This window comes from Aegilops tauschii, chromosome 2 (genome assembly GCF_002575655.3).
Source record: "Aegilops tauschii subsp. strangulata cultivar AL8/78 chromosome 2, Aet v6.0, whole genome shotgun sequence".
NCBI classification, from domain to species: Eukaryota; Viridiplantae; Streptophyta; class Magnoliopsida; order Poales; family Poaceae; genus Aegilops; species Aegilops tauschii.
In genome coordinates, this window is record NC_053036.3 from 563,503,737 (window position 1) to 563,521,391 (window position 17,655).

General features: G+C 56.1%; 2 protein-coding genes across 2 annotated transcripts; one reads left to right on the forward strand and one right to left on the reverse strand.

Moving 5' to 3' along the window:
- Nucleotides 1-1,701: 1,701 nt before the first annotated feature.
- Nucleotides 1,702-2,454, reverse strand: LOC141041265 (uncharacterized). The gene has a single exon (XM_073507393.1). The coding sequence runs from the start codon at nucleotides 2,452-2,454 to the stop codon at nucleotides 1,702-1,704; it is 753 nt and encodes a 250-aa protein (XP_073363494.1).
- A 13,904-nt stretch (nucleotides 2,455-16,358) lies between these two features.
- LOC109737603 (FCS-Like Zinc finger 2-like) lies at nucleotides 16,359-17,306 on the forward strand. The gene has a single exon (XM_020296732.4). It carries the CDS (start codon nucleotides 16,537-16,539, stop codon nucleotides 16,825-16,827), a length of 291 nt encoding a protein of 96 aa, XP_020152321.1. The 5' UTR covers nucleotides 16,359-16,536; the 3' UTR covers nucleotides 16,828-17,306.
- The last annotated feature ends 349 nt before the right edge of the window (nucleotides 17,307-17,655 follow it).

Sequence of the window (17,655 nt, forward strand, 5' to 3'; positions counted from 1 at the left end):
TAGGAGGAGGCTAGTGAGGGAGGAATTAATGAGGATCGTCCGAGCCGCCTTTGACAGCCATCGGCCTTGCCAAGGCTCCATGCGCGTTTGTAACTTGGCGACCGTGGGGCGCAAGTCCGCGACAGTGAGGCGAGAATCACTGATGGGGGTTCCCAAGTAAGTCGCGGGAAAGGAGCCGAGGCGGCAATTGAGGCGGTTGGCGATGTCAAAGGCTTCAGCCGGAGAGTAGCCCATAACCATCACATCACTCTTGTCGAAGTTGATCTTGAGGCCAGACATTTGTTGGAAGCAGAGAAGAAGGAACTTGAGGTTAGCGATGTCCGTGTCCGAGCCCTCGACCATGATGATGGTGTCGTCGGCGTACTGGAGCATGGAGATCCCGGAGCCGCCCGCCAGATGAGGGGTAATCCCACGAATATGGCCAGCGGTTTTCGCCTTATCTAGTATGGCGGCAAGCGCGTCCACCACCATGTTGAACAGGAACAGAGAGAAATGATCGCCTTGTCTAACCCCACAGAGGGTGGGGAAGTAAGGACCAATCTCCCCATTGATGTTCACGGCAGTGCGCCCGCAAGACACCATCTGCATCACCCGGGTGATCCAACGATCATCGAAGCCCTTCCGGAGCAAAACTTCCCGAAGGAAGGACCAACTAACAGTGTCGTAGGCCTTGTGAAAGTCAATTTTCAGGAAGACCGCCTTGAGGTGTTTAGAACGCACCTCATGGAGGACTTCATGGAGAACTAATACCCCATCCAGGATATACCGCCCTTTCACGAAGGCGGACTGGTTGGGGTGGGTAATGAGGTCTGCTAGCAAGGTTACCCTATTGGCGTACCCCTTTGCCAGAATCCGGAAGATCACATTGATCACCGTGATCGGGCGGAACTGGCGAATGTCGGAGGCCCCCGGCACTTTGGGAATGAGCGAGATGATCCCATAGTTGAGGTGGCCGAGGTCGATGGTCCCAACGCAGAACTCGTCAAAGATGGCCATGATTTCTGGCTTAATCACATTCCAGAAGGTCTGGAAGAATTTCACCGGAAGGCCGTCCGGACCCGGGGCCGAGGAGGGATTCATGCCTCTAATGGCCGCCCAGACCTCATCCTCCGAGAATGGGGCCGTGAGAGCGGCATTCTCCGCAACGGAGATAAGCTAGCGGCCGGACCAGTAATCGAGGGCCAGAGAAAGGCCGCTCCTAGGAGAGGCGGAGAAAAGGGATCGGAAGAACCCGTCGACATGGGTCCTAATGTCGCTCGGGGACTGCAGAAGGGACGGACCGTCCCAGAGGAGGGGGATGGTGTTGCGTCTACGGTGGCCGTTTGCTATGGCCTGAAAGTAGGCCGTGTTCGCGTCGCCCTTCAGGACCCATTTCTGGGAACCCCGCAAACGCCAGTAAGCTTCCTCGTCCATGTAGATGATGGAGAGTTGGTCTTCCAGGTCATACCAAGAGAGCCACTCATCAGGGGAGAGGCCGACCGTGTCAGCACGGAGGTCAAGTGCCTGAATGGCGGTCAGCAAGGCCTTTTTTCGCTCGCGGAGGTCACGACCCAGGTTGGCACCCCATCCCTTCATGAACTATCGGCCGCGTTTGGCACAGAGGTGCCAAGAGTCAATAGCAGAGGGGGGGCGGAGGTGAGGAAGAGTCCTGGTCTCCACCCAGCGAGCCCCAACAGCCTCCACGAATCCAGTTTGGGACAACTAGAATGTCTCAAACCGAAATCGGGGAGGGATCGGAGGACGCTCGTCGGAGGAGGACAAGAGAAGAGGGACGTGGTCGGAGCCAATCCGAGTGATAGCCCGAAGAGAGGCCAGAGGGCAGCGGAGGTCCCATTCCGGGGAGACTAGGACCCGGTCCAGGACGGACTGGGTCGGGGAGGCTTGCCGATTGGTCCAGGTGAACCTGGCACCGATCCTATCTATTTCGCGAAGACCAAGATCGGCAATGCAGTCATTAAACATCTGCATACGTGCATAGTTGACATGGTCATTGCTCTTGTCTTCCGCGAATCGGAGGAGGTTAAAATCGCCTCCGACAACCACCGGCAGGGAGGCCGCAGAGACCTTCCGGTTAAGCTCCTCGAGGAAGGACGCGGATCTACTGTGGTCAGCCGGGCCATAGACGATGCTAACCTCCCATTTGAAGTTCAGGGCTCGTTCATAGAGCTCCATACTAACAAAGAACTGGCCCCGGTCCATACTCCCCACCTCGAAGGTGGCATCCTTCACACCTAGAAGGATGCCACCCGAATGGCCGGCGTTCCCACTAGAAGGGAGCCAGTGCCACGCAAAGAGGTGGGTGCTCAGCCTGTCAAGCTCTGGCAATGAGAAGTCGGAGCGCATGGTTTCCTGAATCGCCACTATGTCAATATGCTCATCGCGCACGTACTCGATGAGTTGGCGGCGTCGGCCGTCATGGCCGAACCCGCGGATGTTCCAGAATAAGGCACGCATTAGGAAACCATTGGGGGCTGCTTGACCCCAGGACGCGGGAGGCGCTTTGGGTGCGGAGAGCGGCAGTGCGAGAGCGGGTGCGGCCCCGAGGCTCAGCCTCCACCACTGGTGGGCGGCCAGCCGCCCTACGGGGTTGTGACGGGGTAGCCACCAGAGGAGGGCCCGAGGGGATGGAGGGAGCGAGGAGGGTCTGGCGGGCCTCCGCCAACTTCCCATCCAGGATCTCGCGAGCCTGGATGGCCGCAATCTGCACTAAGGGGGAGCAGATTCCCCCCTGAAAACAATCGGGGAGTCTGACGCAACCTTCGCAAGGTGACCTAGAGGAACCGCTTCGAGCGCAGAGAATGAGCAAGTAGAAGCTGAAGGGGGCGGCTGGCGTACCTGGCTCTAGGTTCCGGGCAGCGGCCCGACGCTCCGCCCGCTCGGGGATGGGCAGAGCAAGGCTACCGTCCGGCCGGGCGGCCTCAAGCCTGAGACTCCGGCGGGAGGCCGTCACCGGGGCGGAGGAGAACCGACCACGGCGGGAGTAGGCCGCAGACCATGGGGGAGGGGGCCGGGAAGCCACGGGGGTGGTCACCCGAGTCTCGCCCTCCCCGTCGGGGTCCGCCGTACCCGTGAGGAGGAGAAGCGGCTGGGAGCAGTCGAGGCACCGGGGGGATGAAGCAGGAGCTGGCGACGCGGGATCAGGGGCGGGAGGAACCCCAGTTACCGCCGGCAGCGGTGACGGGGAGGGAGCGGCAGCCGGGGGGTGGGGGGTCCTCGGGGACCATCGCCAGGGGAGGCGAGCTGGGAAGGAGTGGCGCGGCACCCTGGAGCGTCGGTGAGAAGGAGGCCGGGGAGGCGCGCGTCGCGACGGGGGTCCCAGCCATAGGGGAGGCCAGGACGGAGGCGGTCGGCTGCACGTCCAGGATCGTCACGGCAGGGAGCGCGTCGGGGGAGCGGGGAGAGGAGGCCGGGGCGACGATGAGGCTGATGTCGGAGGCATCAGTCCCCTCGGAGGCGGCTGCAACCGGAGAAGGAGGAGGCGCAGCGAGCCCAGCTTGCCGCCCCCACGGCTCGAGGACGGGACCGGGCGAGGTGGCGAAGGGGAGCGGGAAGGGCTGTCCTCAGATCCCTCCTCATCATCGGAGTGGTGCGACCGAGGGTGATGACGACCGCGGTAGTCATCCTGGGACCTAGGAGGAGCGCGGGGGGGGGGGGGGGGTCGTCGAAGAAGCGGGGCCGACCGACATGGTTGGGCGGCTCGGGAGCGATGCGGAGATCAAAGCCCTGGTCGTTGAAGAAGACTCGGATGGTGGCGCGCAGCTTAGGGGAGTCGAGGCACTTGACTTTGACGCGCACCTCCTCCTCCTTGCGGAGGGATAGCTCGTCGACCACCACCATCTTGCCAAGGATCCGACATATTGCGGATCACCCGCTCGGACCGGGCAATGTCAGGAAGCCCGGCGACCAGGATCCAAGCAGTGTCAAGGACCGCGACGGCCTTGGGGTCGAGGATCGGCTCGGAGATGTCGACGACCAACTTGTTGAGGGCGAGAGTGATCTGATCACTGCGCGTGGCGTAGCCGCGGCTGAGAGCGTCGGGTAAGACCACCGAGAAAGCGCCATTGGTGGTGAGGGTGGCCTGCCAGTCCCATTGGCGACGATAGAGGTGGTTGAGCTCAGCCTCAATCATCTCGGGGGAGGCGACACCATCAATCACCGTGACGAGCGCCTAGAGGGAGGGGGAGGGGACGTCCGGGAGCTCGGTGTGGAAGAACCCCAGCCCCTCGATCCCATGGCCGTACATCATCAACTCCTCGTCGATAGGCTTGTCCGGGCACAACAGCGCGGGGTGGGAGGGATCCTTGCAAATGTAGCAGCATGGGGGGTTGACACAATTGACCTGGGAATGACCCGCAATGCCGCAGTTGAAGCACGGCGGACTGGGCGGCCAGAGACAGGGCCAGACACAGCCGAGCGGCCGGAGGCCGGCACATGGGCTGCCTGTTGGTTTGCCCGAGCCTGCCCGCGCCGTTTCTTCTTTTTGGCCGCACCCGGGCGACCGCGAGCCTGGCCACCCCCAGCACCACCGGCGGCAGGGGGACCAGAGGAGTTTGCGGCGTGCGGCAGGACCTACTTCCTGGCCGGGGCAACAGCGGGTTGGGGAGGCGCACGCGGGGAGAGAGGACGGGCCGGGCGGGGAGGGGATGGGCTGCGCTCCCGGCGTCGGGGCGGGGAAGGAGAGCGCCGCCGCAAGGAGCGCCAGTCGCCCGCCGCCGGCGGAGGGGAGCGGGACCGAGCACGCCCATCGGAGCGGCCCGGGGAGCGGCGGTGGTCGCGGCGGTCGTCGAAGCCCTGCGAGCGGCGGCTCTCCCGGTCCCGGAGCTCGCGCGGCAGCTCATCCTCGCGACGGGCGGCGTCCGGGGAGGGACGAGGGGGGTCGCGGCGGTCGTCGTAGAGCCGCTTGCGGCGATCCTCGCCGTCGTCCCACTCCTGCGTCATGGGCGGAGCCAGCGGACAGCAGAGGGAGGCGGACAGGGAGGAATCCGGGCCGGCGGTCACCGGCGAGGGAGGACGAGGAGGCGGGTGGAGCGGGGCGGGGGATGGGAAGGAACTAGAGATCTCTTGGGAGAGGGGGAGACCGTGGCGGCGGGGTGGGGGACGAGGGGCGCGGCAGGCCGTAGGGTAGCCAGATCGATCGAGGGGGCTCAGTGGGCTTAGGGCATGGAGCCGGCCCAAGGATCGAAGGCCCAGCCGCCGCGGCCCGGGGAAGAGGCCTATGAGCCCGGAGGGCCAGGCCAGCTACCCGGCGCGAGCGGGCCACCTCCTCGCAGCCCAAAGGGGCATGGCCCAGGACAGGGAGCGGGGCACCGCGCGGAAGGGTTTCCCCTTCGCAGGGAGGAGCCGCCGCCGCCACCGTCGCCGGGGCAAGGGGGGGGGGGCGAGGCCGCCGGCCAAGGGCGACGAGGGAGGGAGAGAGGACGGAACTGACGCGCGAAGGAGCCAAACGCGGCGATGAAGGGTCGGAACGGGGAGCAGCGGGGCACTATCACGCCGGCGGGCGGGGAGGCGGGAAGAGCCGAGGGAGTCGCCGGCGCTAGCCGAGGAGGGGACGCCGTGGACGCCTGCCACGAGGACCGAGCCGAACCCAAGTCAGACCGGCCCGCCACTCCCCAGGAGCGGCGTCGGCGGCCTCCCGAGCCCCGCAAGGCTGCGCCTTGGCCCCGAGGCGGACGAGCGGAGCTCATTGGCCGGTTCTGCGCGCGCCGCCGCGAGCCGGAGGCAGAACCTCCGCAACGGAGGCTGAGCCAGCGGCCACGCTGGTCGGCGACGCACGAACGGGGGGGGGGGGGGGGGGGGGGAGGGGGAACGGGAGGGGCCAGGGCAGTCGGCCAGGGAGGGTTCGTCCTCCTCGGCGAGGTTCGCCCAACGGATCCGCGGCAACACCTCGAGGGAAGACTGGAGCGGCGAGGAGGCGGGGAAGCCGGGCGGGGTCCGACGAGTAGCTGGGCGGGGAGGGAACGCCGGCCGCGGCGCCCGCCGGGGGCGGGGGCGCGTCGCCAGGGTCGCCAGAGCCCGAGACTTCCATCTTCACGCACCCACCCCACAGTTGATCTGGAGAAAAACTTGTAGTAGTATTCAAGTCCTATCATGAGGGTATTGTATTCGACGAACAACTCATGTTCTTTTAGTAAACGCATCGAGCGGAAACAAGGATTATCTTTTCACCAGAAATCATATTCCTGTTTAAAATGTTGCGCAAAAACTCTACTGTTTTTGACGGTTACATACTTGAGTGTTGACGGTTACATGCTAGTTACATACTTGAGTATATGGTCTGCACCGTTGCAGGTGTGGTGACCGTAGAACCCTGGAGGCGACGTTCGCACAACGATCGCTCCAGGAGGAAGCACGTCACGTCCTGGTCGGATCCGACGGACGCATGAATGTGTCAGAGCACCGGTGCTTTCGAGCGTGACAGCGCATGGACGGCCACCGCCCACGCCTTACTCGTGCAGCCGAGCTTTGCCCCTCGGACGCTCCGTTGCCGGCCGGCCACGCACACCGGCGCACGTCGTTTTAGCCGCGTGCTTCCAAGCAAACCCCTCCGAGCCCGCGCGCACGGATTCTTTTCTATACCTCCTTCTCATCGCCGAGCTGCGCGTTCGGCAAGCGACGTGGTGCTACGGACTCCCCCCGCGTTCGGCATTTGTTTACCGCTGCTACTGGCCAAGTATACGTACTATACAGCCAGTGCCCCCCGCAACAAAGCGACTGTGCTTGGGCGTGAAGTTTCGTGAGTATAAAAATTCGGGCACGAATCTCAGCGAGGCAAAAGCTAGCTGTGCTTGCTTCCCGGAAAGGGGCCTCGCCTTCGCAGCGAGATGCCATTGGCTCCCCGATTCTCTATACTCCAAGTGGCCGCCGCTGCTCACGAGGGCGGCTAAGTAATTATCAACGGCCAAATCGCTGTAGTGGCAGTAGAGTACTAATTAAACCGTCCTGCACAGAGAGATGATTGGACGACGCAAAGCCAAAGGTAGCACCGCGCCCTAGCTCCGATTCTTGAGGGGTGCAGGGTGCAGCTGCAGGTGCGTCTCCCCCAAGCCAAAGCGCGCCAACGTACGGCCCTGTTCCCCACGCGAGGGCGAGGCCTACCACGCCGTTGATTAAAGAACCGGCCCGGCTCCGTGAAGCACAAGCTTGCGACGATCATACCATACTAACGTGTTGGACGTAGGTGCCATCGACTCTGCTACGTAGCCCGGATCGAAGCGGGAATCTGCCAAGGCGTCAAGCGTCCCCTCATCAGCGAATCCCGATGCGGGTACTTCGTACATGGCGTGCACGGTGCACCAACACGAGCCATGATTCCCGTCGAGAGAAAGGAAAAGGTAGCCGAGGGAGCTAGCTTGTTCCTGGTCCACGGCATGGCCACTGTTTTATTGTATGCCTAACCATGTGGGTGTGTGTTGCCTTCTCGTTGGCGGCGAAAAAGCCTACCCATGATTAGTGTCAGTAGTGTGGCGAGGTTGGTTTACTTTAACCCCATGTTTAGGGCCTGTTTGGGACTGCTCTGCTCTTTAAAATTCAACTCTGCTCCGGAAAACACAAGTCAAACAGGGGTAGCTCCACGATATGCTGCTCCGCAAAAAACTAGAATCTGGGATATAGCTCCTAGTTTTTATGAAGCTCCTCAGGGGATGCTTCAAAAAACTCTAGAAGCTGGAGTTGGGTAGAAATTACCCACCACTGCCATCAGTAAGTGGATACCCCTTCGTTTCTCCGCCCTCAACCAATTAAATAGATCCTTTCCACCAAATTTCACATTCTTGAAGCTGGAGCTAGATGGAAGCCAAACATTATCTTTGGTAGTGCTACAACTTCTGCTTGAAACTGCTCCAAAGTGAATTTATTGGAACGAAACTGATTTTGATGAAGCGGAGCAGTCCCAAACAAGCCCTTAAAGACCGCCTAATTTACGATTAGATTCAAGCGCACATGATCGATGACCATACTCTATCCAGGTACGCCGAATGTGGTCTCTGGTCTGCCCTGCAGACTCAGCATTGTCTATCCATCAGATCAGTGTGTGCTGGGAATGGGAAAGGAGCAGCATCACGGCAGGGCGGAGCATGCAAAAAAAAAGAAGGGGTTAACCGGTGTGCAAGTAAAGAAAGGAACTGGTATATGAAAATAAGTGTTTCAACTTGCTTACTACGCCGGCCGGCCGATAGACGTGTAACGGTTGAGATCTAAGCTAGGAGAGGCATGCATGCATGCATGTGCATGTGCCCGCATGCGTCCTCGTCAGCCATGACTATGACACGTACGTATGCACTGGTGAGTGGTGACTGGTGTTTGTCTCGGCTAAGTTGCTGGCCACAATGTGCTTATGGGAACAAACAGCTCTTGTTTGTTCGGTTCATGCTAGCTGGGTATGGGAAACCGTGCGACACCCCCCCCCCCCCCCCCCCCGCTCTCGCGTCGCCCCTCTCAGGGACTCGGGAGCGGCCCCTAAACCCTAGCCGCCGCCTCCTCTCCTCCCTCCTGCCCCCTCCCCGCCGCCACCAGAGGAGCCTGCCGGCTGCCGCGCGTCTTCCGGTGAAGGTGGCGGCGAGGATCTGCTGCCTCGCGCCGGCGTGAGGAGCTTTGGAAGCCAGGGCAGCGGCCCTGGGTGGAGATGGCGGCGTCGATTTCTCCGGCGGATGACGCGCGCGGGTGCTGGCCGTCCCTCCCGGCCGCGTGGGTGGCGTGAGGGCGGCGGTGCTCGATTCCCTTTGTTGCCGGCGTTGGTGGTGGCGTGTGGGTTCTTCCGCATCCTTCAGCGGCTCCTCGCTTTGTTTGCTGGTTGGTCGCCGACCGGCAGTGGGCGTCCGCATGTTCGGCACGGTCTGGACGAAGGGGAGATAGTGGTCTCTCCTCCGGCTGTGGCCCGAGGCGGCGGGCGGTGGAGTCGATGGTTTCCTTCACGCGGTCTGGATCTTCATGGTCACGGCTTTTGCTGTCGCCGGGAGGCTTCAGCCCTGCCGTTCTAGCTGTGCAAGATCTCCGGTGGCTTGATCGTAGTATTTCTTGCTGCCTTATTCTCTGCTGCTCTTGGTTGTAGGGAATTTGGCATGGATTTTTCAGTTTTTGGTCAAGTCTTGGCCTTTGTAATTCAGCACCATTATATCCTAGCCGGTTGATGGCTTCATTAATTTGAAGTCGGGCCTTTGTGCCTTTTCTCTAAAAAAAAGCTGGGTATGGCCACCGTGTCAGCCGAACAACTTGCTCCTTGTTTTTCTTCGTCTTGTCCGCTAAACCACCGTAGGTCATCGAGCTGCAATTCCTTAGCCTCCAACATTATTCGGGACGTGCATCTCTTTGTAGGTATGAATATGTCAATGCTAAGTTGGTAATGACGAGACGACTGACAACGTGAAACGAATTCTTTTCATGTTGATGTTTGGTCGTTGACTAGCTGAGGTGCTGCATCCACGGCGTCTGGTACAATTTCTTCCATGTTCATGTTGGGTGGTTGAGAGTCGGGATGCTGAATTCACGGTTTCAGAAAGAATTCTTGTGACAACTCCAAGAGCAAAAATTCTAGAGGTGGCCGGCCGGCCGCGGGTAGACTTCCGATTCCTTCTTCCAGCGGGTTTCAGAAATCTGGGATCGCCCATTCCCATTTGTTTTTACCTACATTTCTGCGCCACTTGGATTCCCTTGAGTATACTAGTACATCATTTTATGTGTTACAAGTACAAGATGAGAGGAGATATACTTAACAACGAAGGCCAGTTTCCGTATGCTTGTAGGCAAGGTTGCTACGTTGTGTCATACTTTCTTTTTTCCGCGAATCTACGTCGTGTCATACTTGTGTGACTGATACTCGTACGAAAGGTTCTTATTCTTTTCTATTCGTCTGGAGAGAATACATCTACATTAAGGTTCCTTTCTGCCCGATTTAAGAATCTCTCTCGGTCATGCATGACTCAGCCGAACTTGCATTTTATTGTCTTCCTTCTGCTATTCTTTTTTGTTGGTGAGGAATCTAGCAAACGCCAATCAATAATCAGAACAGCTTTGGTGTGGAATAATAAGAGGAGCAAATTCAGTCAGCTGCCCCGGCTAAGTCAAGCGCGGCAGTATACAGAGTGCAACTATTTTGGTCACATCAGGGTGATATAGTTGACCCGAAGAAACAGCCGCTTCAGCCCCATTGAACCGTTGATCTATGATATACAGTATTTTACCACCATCGAGGAAGAAATCGTCCGTTCAATTTGACTTCTTGATCTGTCCCCCTTGCAAGACTTGTTCCCGTTCCAATTTACCTAAGCGCAGTCTTACTAAGTGCACTAGATAACACGCTAAAAGCAGGTTCAAAACACTGATGCCCTATTTTTGTACCCGTATCAAGTTACACGTTGAAGCAGACAAGAGCAACACGCGCCACGGGGGCTATGAGCCTATGATGCCAACAATTGACAGCCGTCCACTCACGAACGAACGAACAAGCTAGCTAGGTAGCCGGGCTCAGCAGTACAAAACGCCTCGTCAGAGCGACACTTTTTCCTGTGGCAACCGTGAATCTCCGGTGACAGCACCTGCAGCATGAACGATGCAACAGTGAAAACAGAAGAAGAAGGGAAAAGGAAAAGAAAAAACGCGCCAAACATCGATGCAGCGCGGCGCGCCCACTGAGTTGATCGCGGCCGAAAACGACGGCGGTGCGAGTGGCAACAAAATACGCACCCCTCAAGCTCGGCGATGAATATGATACCACCACCGACGTCTCTTTCGTCTCGTATCAAAAATATTGCGGGAGCAGAAGAACTGGTACTTCCGGAAATAAATTAAGGAGCCGTTTATTTATTTAGCTGAGTGAAGTAAGCGACAGGAACATCGAACAAGCAATTCTTCATACTGATAGATTCAATAGTCTCAAATAATTGAGATCATTAACGTGGAAACCTAACCCAACTTTTTTTAGTATGGTAGGTGGGTGATGACTCGGAGCTGTCACGGATTTTCAGTTTTTAATGTTGGGAATGGGTGCTTCTGATTGCTACTGTTTAATGTCAGTGAGTTGATCGTGAGTGGTTTTTTTTTCTATGCGAGAAAATGACCCCTTGACAGGTCCATGCCGTATGTATGATTTGTGAGCACTCAATACATGTATATTTTAGAAAGGTAGCGTTTGGCAGAAAGAACCATGCCATTTACATATATGTTGATGTCCTCAATTTATTTTGTATTTGTGCATTATTCCCTGAACTTTATGCACAGAAATGTCACCTCTCCCAAGGGTTACGTAGTAAAAACATTTGTCGTTGCCCGGCTACTAAGAATCAGTAGCCATATGGTGTGGCATTGTGAACGAAAAATTATCATTGAGAAGAAAATAACATGTATGGAAAGAATAGTTGTTGTTCCCTGCCACAGAACGATGGAGCCCTCTCCGGTACTGAACAAAGTCGCCAAGGATATCGTGGATCTTCTTATTCCTCAAGTCCGTCCACCTCCATCGTCGCTTCTTACTCAACTCTTGCCACCTCCTCGTCCTCTTCACCCTCATTCTTGTGGATTTGTTTGGTCTGGGCCTGTCTTTCTTGCTCGCATGCTGACGCTGAGGAGCTCATATCGGGGCTGGTAATTCTTGGTCACCGTCATAGGAGGTGCTTAGATCGGGGCCATCCTTCTTGGATGCCGACACAAAGGTGCTTAGATCGTGGCGGCCTTTCCTGGAAGCCAACGCGATAACAACGGTGCAAGAGCTTGCATCCGGGTCGGTCACACCTCATCGGAAAATATGCCAACCTTCCTACTGAACTTCGGCCACCGCTGCATCCTCAACTCCGGTCGCGACCATCTCCTTATCCCACTGGTAACTCTTGTGCCTCCAATTTTGGGATTCCAAAACAAGGCAACCAAACAACATTTGGAAATTAATTGGCTCCAACTTAAATTATGAGTTTACTCACCATCGAGACAACAAAACTTGGACTGTAGCCCAATTCAATATCTCAGCTCATTTGGTATTGAACCTCAGTCTAATTCCTCCAGCCCATATTTACATCCAAACAAAATTCTTGTTTTTTCTCTGGGATCTAATTTTCATGTTTTGTCTACATGGTCAATAATTTAGTTAAATCACAGTCATCAGATGCATAACCCGAAGCCAAATTTACTTTATGTTTCTCATGATTCTAACGAAGAGTAATGCAAACTATCTCATGTCAGATGCTACTCACAAATGTCTCATGTTTCTAACAAAGTGTATATGCAAAATATCTTTTGTCAGAAGATACATGAAAACTAACGTGTTGTTGGAAGATCCAAAATATCTTATGTTTCTAACAACGGGTATTATGCAAAATATCTCGTGTTAGAAGCAACAATGCAATTTGATCGCCTATCCGTTGAGTTGCTATGGTTCACCAGTCACTACACGGTACTTCGTACATATCTCCAACAACCCTAGATATTATGATGGAATCAAGCATCAGTTGCTTTAGCGCACACTTTATCCCCCAAGTTGCATGGCATGCTTAAAAGAGAAACATGCCATCAACGACACATTGCACGCAATACATCATCCTAGACGAAGACTTCACAGATCACAAATGTGTTGCTTTCTTTAGATTAAACTGAGCTTCCCATCGCAGTTTGCAGGCTCCTCATGGTCTCAAGCCTAGTAGGCGGATTGTCGACAAATCAGGCAGCCGCACCCACTACGCACCTGTTTCTCCATAGACCGGTTCAATTTAGTTTATACAATATTAATTACTACTAGCATGAGAGGAGAGATCCATGGAGCCAACAAGCGGCACACGCTCGAAGCCAGAATCCCTCGAATAATCGGATGTGACGTGCTTAGACCGGTTCAGTTTAGTTTATACTTCTCACAAATGAGAATTGCTTCTAACCTAAACAATGTCTAAACAAAAACCCGAGTCTAAAACCCACGAATAGCAAGTCTATAAAAGGAAAGAATCAATCTATTTTTCGCACCTGGCTTGGCTCACCTAAATTGGGTGTACGTTGCTTCGGTTTGTTTGGCTATACATGACGTGCTTGTATGGATTGCCACCTGTGCCGCGCCTATATGGATTTGTACATGCGCATGAACATTTTTTTCTTGTCTCCCTCTCGCATCTTGACACGTGGCTTATACAATTCTATTAATTCTGCATAAAATAAAAGATTGTGTTGTATTTTTCTCCTAAGCAACAAAATAATATTTATATAATTAATAACAGAAATCATCTGTAAAATATATACTATGTGAAATTTTCGGTCGTATCCAAGGTACCCATATCCACACCAGAGAGATGTTGATAACCGAGTGAGTGAAGATGTAGATGGAGAAGATGAAGGCATCAAAGCATATGGAGCTTGAGAGGAAGAAGGCGATGGAAACATTGAGATTGAGGAGGCGACGAGGGTCATGCGATTCACCGAGAACTAGGAGCCGAGAATCATGTTGGCTGATACTAAGTCATGGATGATGATGCCAAGAAGTGGATCACATCTTTGATTCATTCAGCTATGCAGGAATTATAAAATTACTTGTCGTGGATCATATCTGAATTGTTGGGTTGTTTGATTTTTTTTAACTGTTGAATTGTTATGTGCAATATTTATTGTTGAATGATCTACGTCACATGGGTTGCATAAATTTGGAGATGGGAAATGCGGGATACTGTTGCAGGGAAGAATAAATGGGACTCAATCCCTGCAGTTCGCAGACATGCCTGGACATATTTGCGGACAAATGAGGGTCGAATTTAACACTTATCATTGAAGAAGTTTAGGCAACTCCAATGGGGCGACCCATTTCGTCCGCCCGCGTCCGTTTGGGTTGGCGCGGATAAAAGTGGCGGCCCAACGAGCCGACCCAAACGGACGCGCGTCCGTTTTTCGTCCACGGGCGACCCATTCCAGGCCTAATTTTGAGCCGGATTTGCGTCGGCGCGGACACGAGACGGACGCGCGCGCGCCTAATCCTTTCCCCGGGCCCGCCGGTCGGTGGCAGCCACCAACATTCCCCCCCCCATTTTCCCCAAAAACGCTCCCGCCCGCGCTCGCCCCCGCGCCCCAACCAGCCATGGAGGACGCCATCGACCTTGACGCCGCTGCCGGCCTCGCCTCCCTCGCCTCGTCCGGCGCCGTCGCCCCCTCCGGGGAAGGCAAGCCTCGTGCCCCGCGCAAGACCGCCGCGGCGACCAAGCCGAAGAAGGCGCTGATGCCCGAACAACGGGCATGGGAGTCGGCCAAGAGGAAGGGTCGGAGGCACGCCGCAGACACGAGGGATGAGGCCGCCGCGCAGGCCGCCGCCGCGCAGCAGGAGTTCACCAACACCCGCGTCGCCGCGGCAACGAAGGAGGCGCTCTACATGCTAGGGGTAAACCCTAGCCAGCACAGCGTCCTCCAAGCCGCCGTCGCCGCGGCCAGCACCGGCTCGTCGGCGTTTCCTCGGATGGCTGCCCGACTCACCCCGCGCGTCGGTTTGCAACCCGGTCCCCGGCTTCCACGTCTACCCGCAGGCCTCCCGCCTCCCCGGGGAGTGCTCACCCGACGTGAGCGTGGTCGTGCCTTCCACGCCCGCGCCCGCGCCCATCGACCTGAACGCCACCCCGGAGGTCGGTGGCTCGTCGTCCGGTGGCACGAGGAAACGCGCGCGACAGACGCCGGCCGGCGGGCTCCCGGATGCCCGTAACCTGTTCGAGGAAATGCCGTCCGCCGTCGACGAGGACTACATGCAAAACCTCATCTTCGAGGGTGGTGCGCCGGGCGCTGGCTATGATCCCGACGAGACACAAAGCCAGAACGGCCGCGGGGCGTTCACGCCGGCCGCTGGCTATGATCCCGAGCAGGCAGCCTTCATGCGTGATCAGGTCGGCATCGACCTGGACGGCTTCCCCCTCGACCACGAGTTCCCGAAGGACTATGGGCTAGAGGAAGAGGACGAGTGCGACATCGAAGTGGAGCCTTTGTTCGAGGACGAGCTCGCCAACCAAACCGCCGGTCCTAAGCCGAAGCGCAAGAGTAAGCGCACGAAGGCGTACACAGCTGCCGAGGACAAGCTTCTTTGCGAGTGTTGGCGAGACATTGTACAAGACCCAAAGACGGGCGCCGAGCAAAAGCATTCGACCTTTTGGACTCGTGTGCACCGCGGGTTTCATGAGCGCAAGAAGTTTCCACCTTACCAATTTGTGAGCACGCGCGGGTGGGTCTCCATTTCCAAGCGGTGGAGGGTGATCCAACAAGAGTGCAACAAGTTTTGCGCCACCCTTGAGAGCGTCAAGGCCCGCCCCGTGAACGGCATCGGCGTGCAAGACATGGTATGATAGCAAGCAAGCCGCCCTCTTTTGTGCCATCAAGATCATTCTTTTACGTCTTCATTTGCTATCACTTGCCCATATGCTTGCATGAAAACATTTTGTAGGCATTTCAAGCTTTGGAGGCATTCAAGGTTCAACACAATGGCAAGTGCTTCAACCTCTCCCATTGCTATCGGGTCATCAAGGACGAAGAGAAGTTCAAGGCACAATATGCCGCGCTCAAGGCACGTGGGGGGAAGGGCGCCGTGGAGGATGTTGGGGAGGGCGAGCCGGCACGGCCGCGGGGGAAGACCAACTCCAAGAAGGAGGACAAGCGAGATGCGGCCACCAACGCCTTGATCGCAAGCGTGGACGGCATGATGAATAAGAAGGACTCAAGGGAGGAGGAGCGCCGGCGTTTTAAGGCGGAGCAAATGGATGCTTTCATGGAGATCCAAAGGAGCAGGCTTGATCTTGACGCCGAGAAGCAAGCCAAGATGTTCGAGTTCGAGGCGGAGAAGCAAGCCAAGATGCTAGAGATCGAGGCCGCCAACACCAAGACAAAGGCGAAAGAAGTGGCTCTTGCAAGCATGATGACCGGGGTGGAGATCATGAAGGTGGATCTCAACGCCTTGTCGCCAAGGAAGAGGCCGTGGTTCTAGAAGATGCAGGCCGACATGCTCAAGTTCGACGACGAGTGATCTATGGCATCGAGGGCCATCTTTTTGTATGCCGGCAGGTGTGCCGGCATGACCACGGGAGCCGCGATGGCGTGGTCGAACTCAAGTCCCACCATTTTTTGTGTGCTGGCATGTGTGCCGGCCGGCTGGCAAGTGCGCCAGCATGAACTGTGGTATTTTCTGAAGCCGGCATTGTATGCCTGCGCTGGCATGGTGCCGGCATGAGACATTGCCGCTGGCATGATCGGCCGCGGGCCATTTTTATTTAAAAGTTGAATGCGGACACGAAATGGGTCGGCGCGTTGGGCGCATTGCCGACCCAAATACAAAACTGGGCGGACGCCGGGCGGACGGCCGATCCAAACGGACAAAAAACAGACAAATACGCCGTCCATTTGGGTCGCCCCATTGGAGTTGCTCTTAGAGAACAGAGCTAGTCCATCACCATATATACCGGAGCCTTCCCCTCCGCTTCACCCAACTCACTCGCTTCCCTCTTTCTGTGTCTCGTCTCCCTCTCCCCACACCAAAGCAGCAAGCAAGCAAGCGCACCACAAAGCCAAGCTCTTCTCAGCTTTGCTCGAAACTCGCCCCCACCCACACCCACAATGGCGGCTTCAGTAGCTTGCTTCTTCTTCTTTGATGCGGAGCCGCTCGGCGAGCTCGGCATGCCGGCGCTAGACGCGTGCGCGCTCTGCGCCAAGCCGCTGGCGTGCGACAGCGACATCTTCATGTACAAGGGGGACACGCCCTTTTGCAGCGAGGAGTGCCGCCACGAGCAGATGCACCTCGACGCTATCTGCTCCAGGCAGGCCGCCCGGAGGCAGCAGCGGCTCTCGTCGGGATCGGAGGCCCGGCGCTGGCATCAAGAGTCTGGGAAGGTGTCCGTCGCGAGCTAGCCGGCAAAGCTCGTAACCCAGTAGAGTAGAGTTTGGCTTCAATCCACGGGATCCGAAGAATCACCGATCTGGCGATACGAAGGAGCTTGGTTTCGCTGCTTTATCTCTTGCCTGAGCAGGAGAGGAAGTGAAGGACATATCTATCATAGTTCATGTGCTGAGGCAGTGAGGCTCCGGCCATCTGGGTCGCCCACTGGACGCTTCCTTCTCTTGGCCCCGACTGACTCCTTTGTGCCTCTGTGTGTCTGTGTTTGAGGCTTTTGAGCCGCGGCTTGTGCAACACCATATGTAAATCGAAATCAACCCAAATTTTTGGCCACCGATCGTGACCTGTCTGAGCTTTATGTTTTCGATCAATCATATGCACCCTTAAATCTCGTCAGGCAAGTACAACATTATGCTATACAAGCGCAGACACCGCTTAACGAGATTACGTCGTTTCGCTATGAATCAAACATACGGTTGTGCAACATTCCTCTGTTAATTATGTACTCCCTCCGTCCGAAAAAGCTTGTCCATCAAATTAATGTACTCCCTCCATCTTAAAATTCTTGTCTTAAATTTGTCTAAATACGGATATATCTAGTTACGTTTTAGTGTTAGATACATCCGTATGTAAACAAATCTAAGACAAGAATTTTAGGACGAAGGGAGTATCTAGCACCAAATTAGTGTTAGATATATTCATTTGAGGGATAAACTTGGGACAAATTTTTTCGGACGGAGGGAGTAGACAGCAGATGGACTTGCACAAGATTTGAGAAGATTCCAACTTAGTTACGTTACTAAACTTACAGCAAAAGGTGGGAAAAAGACATGAAAAGATTC

Excerpts from the sequence above, each read along its gene's own strand:
- LOC109737603 (XM_020296732.4), top strand. The coding sequence starts at position 16,537 with ATGGCGGCTTCAGTAGCTTGCTTCTTCTTCTTTGATGCGGAGCCGCTC.
- LOC141041265 (XM_073507393.1), bottom strand. The coding sequence starts at position 2,454 with ATGCGTGCCTTATTCTGGAACATCCGCGGGTTCGGCCATGACGGCCGA.